At 42.6% G+C, this 10,271-nt stretch overlaps 1 protein-coding gene across 3 annotated transcripts in view; it reads left to right on the top strand.

Annotated features, from left to right (window-relative positions):
* The window catches only part of kif3a (kinesin family member 3A), a 61,444-nt gene that overhangs the window by 34,920 nt on the left and 16,253 nt on the right, over positions 1-10,271 (top strand). For all 3 annotated transcript variants that reach the window (XM_043703206.1, XM_043703205.1, XM_043703204.1), the window contains one exon: positions 6,585-6,741. In XM_043703206.1, the coding sequence (XP_043559141.1) occupies positions 6,585-6,741 (157 nt within the window). The remainder of the gene's footprint in view (positions 1-6,584; positions 6,742-10,271) is intronic.

Genomic DNA, 10,271 nt, shown 5'->3' with positions numbered 1-10,271 from the left:
TTCTTAGTGATTTCAGTGCTTCCCTCTCCTTGGTGTTGGGAACAAGCAATATGAATTCGACTGGGACAACACTACTATCGTAGGGCAAGCCAGACAGAGAACAGCCAGGGAATTCCTAGAGGCATGGCATTCATCCACAAACTCCATCAACAAACACATCGACCTGGACCCAATATACCAACCACTACAGCGGACAGCTGAAACTGACAACCGGAAGCGGCAGGGACAGACCACTATAAACACCGGAGGAAACATCAAAGAAGCGCTTCGCAGGAGGCTCCCAAGCACTGATGATGTCGCCTAGCCAGGGGACGAAACGTTTGCAACAAAAACTTCCAGCTCGGCGAACAGAACCACAACAACGAGCACCCGAGCTACAAATCTTCGCACAAACTTTATGTATGAACTTTCTGTAATAATTCACCAGCTCAAGGAAAGACCTAAGCTCCACAACAGATGCGGGGGTTCATAGAGATGTACAGCACTGAAACAGACCCTTTGGTCCATCTTGTCTATGCCGACCAGATATATTCTAACCTAATCCAGTCCCATTTTCCAGCACTTGGCCAATCTGCCTCTAAACCTTTCCTAATCATTACCCATTTAGATGCCTTTTGAATTTAGAATTGTGCCACCCTCCACCACTTCCTCTGGCAACTCATTCCATACACGCACCACCATCTGCATGAAAATGTTTCCCTTTGGGTCTCTTTTAAACTTTTCCTCCCTCACCCTACACTTATGCCCTCTAGATCTGGACTCCACCACGCCAGAGAAAATACCTTGTCTATTTATCCTATCCGTGCCCCTCATGATTTTATAAACCTCTATGAGGTCACCCCTCAGCCTCCAATGCTCCAGGGAAAACAGCCCCAGCGTCTTCCTGTGGTTCAAATCCTCCAACCCTGGCAACATCCTTGTAAGTCTTTTCTGAACCCTCTCAAGTTTCACAATATCCTTCCGATATTGGGTGGCACAGTGGTTAGCATTGGGACCAGGGTTCAATTCCCGCCTCGGGCAACTGTCTGTGTGTAGTTTGCACATTTTCCCCATGTCTGCATGGGTTTCCTCCGGGTGCTCCGGTTTCCTCCCACAGTCCAAAAATGTGCAGGTTAGGTGAATTGGCCATGTTAAATTGCCCGTAGTGTTCGGTGAAGGGGTAAATGTAGGGGAATGGGTCTGGGTGGGTTGCTCTTCGGAGGGTCGGTGTGGACTTGTTGGGCCGAAGGACCTGTTTTCACACTGTAAGTAATCTAATCTAATCTAATCTAAAAGGGAGACCCAGAATTGCAACATCCCAAAAGTGGCCTAACCAATGGTCCTTTACAGGTGCAACATGAACTCCCAATGCCGAAATTCAATGCTCTGTCCAATAAAGAAAAGCATACCAAGTACCTCCTTCAGTATCCTATCTACCTGCGACTCCACTTTCAAGGAACTATGAACCTGCACTCCAAGATCTTACCATTAAGTGTACAAGTCCTGCTCTGATTTGCCCTTCCAAAATGCAACACCTCTCATTTATCTAAATTAAACTCCATCTGCCACTCCATGGTCCTTTGGCCTATCTGATCAAGATTCCTTTGAACTCTGAGCTAACCTTCCTCCTCTGTAATATGAACATTTCTCAAAATGTCACCATCTACTTCCCCACATTCCATATCTTCCATGTCCTTCTCCACAGTAAACACTGAAGATACTTGTTTAGTATCTTCCCTCATTTTGTGTGGTTCCACACATAGGCTGCCTTGCTGATCTTTGAGAGGTACTGTTCTCTCCCTAGTTACCCTCTTGTCCTTAATCTATTTGTAAAATCCCTTCGGGTTCTCTTTAACTATTTGCCAAACCTATTTCATGTCCTCTTTTTGCCCTCCTGATTTTCCTCTTAAGTATACTCCTACTGCCTTTATATTCTTCTAAGGATTCACTCGATCTCTGCTGTCTATGCCTGACATATGCTTCCTTTTGCTTAACTAAAACCTCAATTTCTTTAGTAAGCAGCATTCCATACATCTACCAGCCTTTCCTTTCATCCTAACAGGAATATCCAGTCTCTGGACTCTCATTATCTCATTTTTTGGAGGCTTCCCATTTTCCAGCTGTCCCTTTACCTGTGAACATCTGCCCCCCACCCTCAATCAACTTTTGAAAATTCTTGCCTAATACTGTCAATATTGGCCTTTCTCCAGTTCAGAAATTCAACTTGTAGATCCAATCTATCCTTTTCCATCACTATTGTAAAACTAATTGAATTATTGTTGCTGGCCCCAAAGTGCTCCCCCACTGACACTCCAGTCACCTGCCCTGCCTTATTTCCCAGAAAATTTTCTTGTACACACTTAACAAATTCCTCTCTATATCTAAACCTAAACACTATGGCAGTCCCAGTCTATTTTTGGAAAGTTTAAATCCCCTACCATAATGACCCTATTAATCTTGCAGATACCTGAGGTCTCCTTACATATTTGTTTTTCAATTTCCCGCTGACTACTGGGGTGGTCTATAATACAATCCCAATAAGTTGATCATCCCTTTCCTATTTCTCAGTTCCACCCAAATAACTTCCCTGGATATATTCCAAGGAATATCCTCCCTAAGTATAGCCACAATGCGATACCTTATCAAAAACGTTACTCCCCCTCCTGTCTTACGACTGTTTCAATCCTTCCTATAGCATTTGTATCCTGGAACATTAAACTGCCAGTCCTATCCATCCCTGAGCCATGTCTCTAATTGCTATGATATCCCACTCCCATGTTCCTCACCATGCTCTGGTGAGTTCGTTTGCCTTGTCTGTTAGGCCTCTTGCATTGAAATAAATGCAGTTTAATTTATCAGTCTTACCTTGTTCTCTGCTTTGTTTCTGCTTGCCCTGCTTTTTTGACTCTCTCCTTTTCCAACTGTACCCATCTCAGATTGATCTCTTTCCTCACTATTTCCTTGGGGTGTTCTCGCTCTTCCCACCCCCCCACCTTACTAGTTTAAATCCTCCTGAGCAGCTCTAGTAAATCTCCCTGCTAATACACAATTTGCCTTGCAATCTGTCCTCCTTGTACAGATTACCTCTACCTCAGAACATTTTCCAGTGTCCCAAAAATCTGAACCCTTTTCTGTTGCACCAGCTCCTCTGCCACACATTCGTCTGCTCTCTCCTCCTTTTCCTCCCCTCACTAGCTCGTAGCACCGCGAGTAATCTAGATATTACTACTCTCAAGGATGTCCTTTTTAAATTCCTGCCCAACTTTCTATATTCTCCCTTCAGAATCTCATCCTTTTCCCTTCCTACGTCATTAATTCCAATGTGTACGATGATCTCCTACTGGTCTCTCTCCCCTTTGAGAACATCCTGCACCCTCTCAGAGATCTCCTTTATCCTGGCACCAGGGAGGCAAAACACCATTTTGATTTCTTGCTGCTGGCTGTAGAAACATCTGTGCCTCTGCCTAGAGAGTCTCCTGCCACAATCGATCGCTTGGAACCCATGCACCTCCATTCCGTTAGAGCCATTCTCGGTAACAGAAACTTGGCTGTTCTTGTGACATTCCTCTGAGAGTCCATCACCCCCTACATTTTCCAAAACAGCATACTTGTTTGGGATGTGGATAGCCACAGGAGATTCCTACACTACAAGCCTACCCCTCCTACCTTCCCCTGAGTTAACCCATCTACCTGACTGTCTTTGCAGCTTTTCTCCATTCCTATAACTGCCATCCACCACCCGCCCCCATCTCCTGTAGATTCCTTATTGCCTCCAACTGCTGCTCCAACCGATCCATGCAACAAAATAGGATTTGCAACCAATGACACTTCTTGCAGACATTATCATCAGTCACATCAAAACTCTCACTAAACCCTCACATCTGACAGGACGAGCACATCACTCTACTAAAGGCCATCTTTGCTCCTTCGCAATCTACAGACCCAGAAAGTAGCACCGTCTTATTGCTTTCAAAAAGCCTTGCTCCAGGCTGACGTAACACTTACGGCTTATATTTTTAAACTTTAATCAAGAGATAGATCTCAATAAAACATATAATCAAGAAAGAACTCACTTTACTCACTACTGTAAATTTACAGCAGGGCTACACTTAAATACTATGCACTTATCTGTTCCTGTCCCACACAGGTTCCTCCAGGTTAGCTGTGAATTTTGTTGTTTGTTACTTTTTTCGTAGACATACTCCAGTGTCCAGAGTTACTTGAACTCAAGCAGCAAAGGCAGTAATTGTGCAGATTCACTGCTGTGTCAGGCAGCACTATAGGTTTCTTTTCTGACCATGTGGTCACTGCCTTTGTCTGTCTTCCTTTTTAAAGTGCCGTTGTTTTGATGCTTTGTTCCCCAAAGTTTCAAAACAATGCAACAGTATATAAAACAGTAATTGCTGCTCCTGGAATTCAAGGAAATCACCTCCAGCACTTAAAATACCTCAAAAAAGGAACAGCTCCTACAGCCACAATTTTTTCCTGTCCTCCAAGATTACCCAGAATCAGGCACCTTTGCTTGCCCTCACTTTATCTTTTAGTGGATGCCACAATGGTCTTGTCAACTCTGTAGCCCAAGTAGGTGCCTGGAACACATTTTTTCCTTTTAAAGGGTAGCCCACCTGGGAGGAACATCTAAGGACTATGTCCAAGTTCTCAAAGTGCTCCTTATTTGTCTTCTCTGTTATTAGCAAGTCATCCAGATAAGTGGTGCCCTACATATGGTGACTTGGGGTGAACCTTGTAAAATACACTGTATCGGCTACTGGGAAACTGCATAGGCTGGTCTTACCTCAGATGGCAGTCTTGTATATTAGAACAAATACTAATGGGTTTTAATTGTAACATACTTCTGAGAATCCTCATCTAACTGCATTTACAAGTATACGTGCTGTGATTGAAAGTGTGTCCAGAAAATTTAAAATCACATGCTTTTCATTAGAGACCGAAACCAAACTTGTACACTTAATCTGTAAAGTTCCCCTCTTATAGGATCTCATTCCAGCCGAGGTCTTGCACAAACTTTAGGGTTGGAGTCTGGAACTAATCACCGAAACAATCGCGTCATTATCAACCTCTATTAGAACTGTGTGACCATTTAACTAGATGTTTATTTTGATTGGTTTTGATTTGGATGTTGCTAAGCAATTTCGCTGTTCCAACCAGATGTAGGTGGACTTTCCAGAGTGTGTACTCTCCTGGATGTTGGCCTTATGTATTCTGTTAGTCAATTTAGGTCCAGTAGGACCCTTTGCTGTCTTGAGTCTGCGTACCGGTAGCAACTACAATGACTTGCTGGCCCAGATCCTGAAGGAAATTTTAACTGTTTGAGGTTTTGAGGTTTGTTTTGAGGTTTTGCTGTGGGTTGACCTAGAGTCCCTCTGTACAGGATATATCTTGAGTGAGGTTTTGCAATTGCTTTCATTCTAGTGGTGTTCCCTGAGCTCAGATGGACTGATGCGGATGTCCACTTCCATCAGAATACCTTGCAGCTCGTATGCACCACTTGCTGCATTTTTCAATGATAAAGTCAGTTGTAGTGCCTGTTTGAAGTCCAGTCGGGCTTCAGCCAGTACTCATTTTTGCCTGGTTACATCATTAATGCCACTCACGTCATCGCTGAAATAACTCCACAAAGCCTGGTATCCTGTCACCAGGTCATCCTTTATTTACATGAGGAGAGTCCTTGACCCTGAACCAACTCCCTCAGAGCCAGCTCTCAGAGTGAATAGGATGTCTGACACTCCTGTTCTTTGTTTTCGTGAACAGAACCTCTGACATTCCTGTTTGTTTGTTTTTTTTCCTTTTTTCTTTTTTTTGAGCAGGATGTCTGACACTCCTGTTATAGAGTCATATAGATGTACAGCATGGAAACAGACCCTTCAGTCCAACCTGTCCATGCCGACCAAATATCCCAACTCAATCTAGCCCCACCTGCCAGCCAATGCTCCCTGATTGGACCAAATTAACAGCCCCATTCAGGGAACCCATATTCTGAGAGGTCCACCTGGCTGACCTTATTACAATCACGACATATTTCAAACAATTGTTAAACATGTCTAGAAAATTGTCCTTACTCAGGTTCCATCAATGTATTTTTTTGTCAGGTAGTCAGCCCACTTTGGGAGTTGCTGCTTTGTGATGCTTGTGCTCTTTCACTGGTCTGTTCTTAGTGTTGTTTTGTCTCTACATTTTTGTATTATCACCCTGCAGTGAGCGATTTCAGCTCCTTCACATTAAATGCCTTACTTTAATCAAGACTGCTTCTTGCAGGTACCTGATGATGTGTACTGTTCTGGTAGCTGAGCGTTTCTCTCTTGCCATGATAAAGCATTCCCTTGAATGTTCCTACAGCTTTTTGCCCAGCTGCTCCATACTTACCTTGACACAAACATTCATGTACCAAAATAATCAGCAGACAGCCTTTTCGAACCATGCAATGTGCATGACTGAAAATTGGTATGCATTTTGAAACAAAATAAAGTTATCAGCATTGCTTTACAGTATTCTTAATGACATTGTCATCATGCTAATCCAGGTCACTCAGCTGAAAATGTAAAAATGTGATCTGCTGAATAAGATTGAACTTTTTTGCTTTGAAGGAAGAAAGAAGGTATCTCCGGAAAAGATGGCAGAAATGCAAGCAAAGATTGATGAAGAGAGAAAAGTTCTTGAAGCTAAGCTTGACATAGAGGAGGAAGAAAGGAATAAAGCCAGAGCAGAACTAGAGAAAAGAGAGAAAGATCTGCTGAAAGCACAGTAAGATTTTTAAAATTCATACATGGGATGTGGATGTCACTGGCTAGGCCATCATTTATGGCCCATGCCTAATTGGCCAGAGGGCATTTAAGAGTCAACATTCTTGTGGGTCCAGAGTCGCATGTAGGCCAGACCAATTTAAGAATGGCAGTTTCCCTCCTAAAAGGAAATTAGTGAACCAGATGGTGTTTTTTTTCTGACAATTGACTATGCATTTATGGTTGTCATTAGACTCTTAATTCCAGATTTTTATTGAATTCAAATTCCACAATCTGCTGAGGCAGGACTCAAACCTGATTTCCCAGAACATTACCTCGGTCTCTGAATTAAAAATCCAGCAATACTACTACCACAAAGCTACCTTCTATTCTCCCCATGGAGAGTATAGAAGTTTAATAAACTAAGACATTGACATTAAATTTGAAAAAGTTAGTAACATATATTAATGCAACCCTGTGCTCCTCAAAATAATAAAGAAGAGATTTGGGATATTTTCATTGGAAAGAAAGAATCAAAAGTAGATGTGGTCCATGCCATAGATATTTGAATACTGTGCTGGTCAGTTCAAAATGTTTTACATACTCACTTTAATGAGCAGAAATTCATGGACTGACGAGCAATGATGATGGTGAAAAGCATCAACGTATAGAAGTTTCAAACTTAAGATGCAAGAGCATAAGTGATCATGTGATCAAATTGGCTGGTTTTATGATCACAAAGAATGTTTTGTAGATGGGCTCCTGTCGGATTTTTAAAAGATGCAGAATGTATACCTTGTATTTAAGAGAGGGTCATATAGTACTTCTGGATTGTGGTGATTCCTTCTGCCATAATGTTTAGATGGAGAGGAATTTAAGTGTGTACAAGAAAATCTTCTGATTCAGTATGTGAATGTACCTATTAGAGAAGGTGCAAACTTGACTTACTCTTGGGAAATAAGGCAGGGCAGGTGACTGAGGTGTCAGTGGGGGATCATTTTGGGTCCAGCTACCATAATTCTATTAGATTTAAAATAGTGCTGAAAAAAGATAGATCGGATCTAAAAGTTGAAGTTCTAAATTGGAGAAATGCCAATTTTGACAGTATTAGGCAGGAACTTTCAAAAGTTAATTGTAGGCAGATGTTCACAGGTAAAGGGACGGCTGGAAAATGGGAAGCCTTCAGAAATGAGATAACGAGAATCCAGAGTAAGTATATTCCTGTTGGGGTGAAAGGAAAGGCTGGTAGGTATAGTGAATGCTGGATGACTAAAGAAATTGAGGGTTTAGTTAAGAAAAAGAAGGAAGCATATGTCAGGTATTGACAGCTTAGATCGAGTGAATCCTTAGCGTATAAAGACAGTAGGAGTATACTTAAAGAGGGAAATCAGGATGGCAAAAAGTGGACATGAGATAGTTTTGACAAATAGAATTAAGGAGAATCCAAAAGGTTTTTACAAATACAATAAGGACTAATGGGTAACAGGGAGAGACTAGGGCCCCTCAAAGATCAGCATGGCTGCCTTTGTGTGGAGCTGCAGAAAATTGGGGAGATTCGAAACGACTATTCTGCATCAGTATGTACAACATATAGAATGTAGGGAAATATATGGTGACATCTTGAAAAATGTCCATATTACAGAGGAGGAATGCTGGATGTCTTGAAATGCAGAAAGGTGGGTAAATTCCCATGACCTGATTAGGTGTACCCTAGAACTCTGTGGGAAGCCAGGGAAGTGATTGCTGGACCTCTTGCTGAGATATTTGTATCATCAATCATCACAGGTGAGGTGCTGGAAGACTGGAGGTTGGCTAACATGAAGCCACTGTTTAAGAAGGGTGGTAAGGACAAGCCAGGGAACTATAGACCAGTGAGCCTGATGTCGGTGGTTGGCAAGGTGCTGGAGGGAATCCTGAGGGACAGGATGTACGTGTATTTGGAAAGGCACGGACTGATTATGGATAGTCAGCATGGCTTTGTGCGTGGGAAATCATGTTTCACAAACTTGACTGAGTTTTTTAAAGAAGTAACAAAGATGATTGATGAGGGCAGAGCGGTAGATGTGATCTATATGGACTTCAGTAAGGCATTCGATAAGGTTCCCCACTGGAGACTGATTAGCAAGGTTAGATCTCACGGAATACAGGGAGAACTAGCCATTTGGATTCAGAACTGGCTCAAAGGTAGAAGACAGAGGGTGGTGGTGGAGGGTTGTTTTTCAGACTGGAGACCTGTGACCAGTGGAGTGCCTCAAGGTTAGGAGGTCATATTGTGGCTGTACAGGACATTGATTAGGCCACTATTGGAATACTGCATGCAATTCTGGTCTCCTTTCTATTAGAAAGATGTTGTGAAACTTGAAAGGGTTCAGAAAAGATTTATAAGGATGTTGGCAGCATTGGAGGATTTGAGCTATGGGAAGAGGCTGAACAGGCTGGGGCTCTTTTCCGTGGAGCATCGGAGGCTGAGGGGTGACCTTATAGAGGTTTACAGAATTTTGAGGGGCATGGGTAGAATAAATAGACAAGATCTTTTCCCTGGGATGGGGGAGTCCAGAACTAGAGGGCATAGGTTTAAGCTGAGAGGAGGTAGATATAAAAGAGACCTAAGGGGCAACTTTTTCACGCAGAGGGTGGTATGTGTATGGGATGAACTGCGAGAGGAAATGGTGGATGTTGGTACAATTGCAGCATTTAAAGGGCATTTGGATGGGTATATGAATAGGAAGGGTTTGGAGGGATATGGGCCGGGTGCTGGCAGGTGGGACTAGATTGGGTTGGGATATCTGGTCGGCATGGGTTGGACTGAAGGGTCTGTTTCCATGCTGTACATCTCTATGACTCTTACGTCACCTTGTTACTTTTGAAATATAACAAGTTGGGATTGAATAATTTTTGCTTAGTATCTTTAGGAAGGAATAATTTCATCATCTGATAAACTTCCAGCTAACAAATCAATATTCATTTTGTGTAACTAATGTACTGACTACTAAAAAATAATAGCGATAAGAACAACGCTTATATTCAAGTTCTAGCAAACCCACTTCTAGACTTTAAAATCCTGAGTGGCTATCTGTGTTGCAATGCAGGTCGACAGGGTAGTGGAGAAGGTATTCGGTACACTAGCCTTTATTGGTCAATGCATTGAGTATAAGAGTTGGAATGTCATGTTGCTGCTATACTGTACAGGACATTGGTTAGGTCGCTTTTGGAATACATTGTTCAATTCTGGTCTCCCTGCTATAGGAAAGATGTTGTGAAATTTGAAATGGTTCAGAAAAGACTTAAGAGGATGTTCTCAGGGTTGGAGCTAAAGGGGGAGGCTGAATAGTCCGGGGCAATAGAACATATAGAACATAGAACAATACAGCACAGAACAGGCCCTTCGGCCCACGATGTTGTGCCGAACATTTGTCCTAGCTTAAGCACCTATCCATGTACCTATCCAATTGCCGCTTAAAGGTCACCAATGATGCTGACTCTGCCACTCCCACAGGCAGCGCATTCCATGCCCCCACCACTCTCTGGGTAAAGAACCTACCCCTGACATCC

The sequence above is a fragment of the Chiloscyllium plagiosum genome, chromosome 14, assembly GCF_004010195.1.
Source record: "Chiloscyllium plagiosum isolate BGI_BamShark_2017 chromosome 14, ASM401019v2, whole genome shotgun sequence".
NCBI lineage: Eukaryota > Metazoa > Chordata > Chondrichthyes > Orectolobiformes > Hemiscylliidae > Chiloscyllium > Chiloscyllium plagiosum.
Note: the sequence above shows the minus strand (reverse complement) of the source record. Positions and strands in the feature narration are given on the sequence as shown.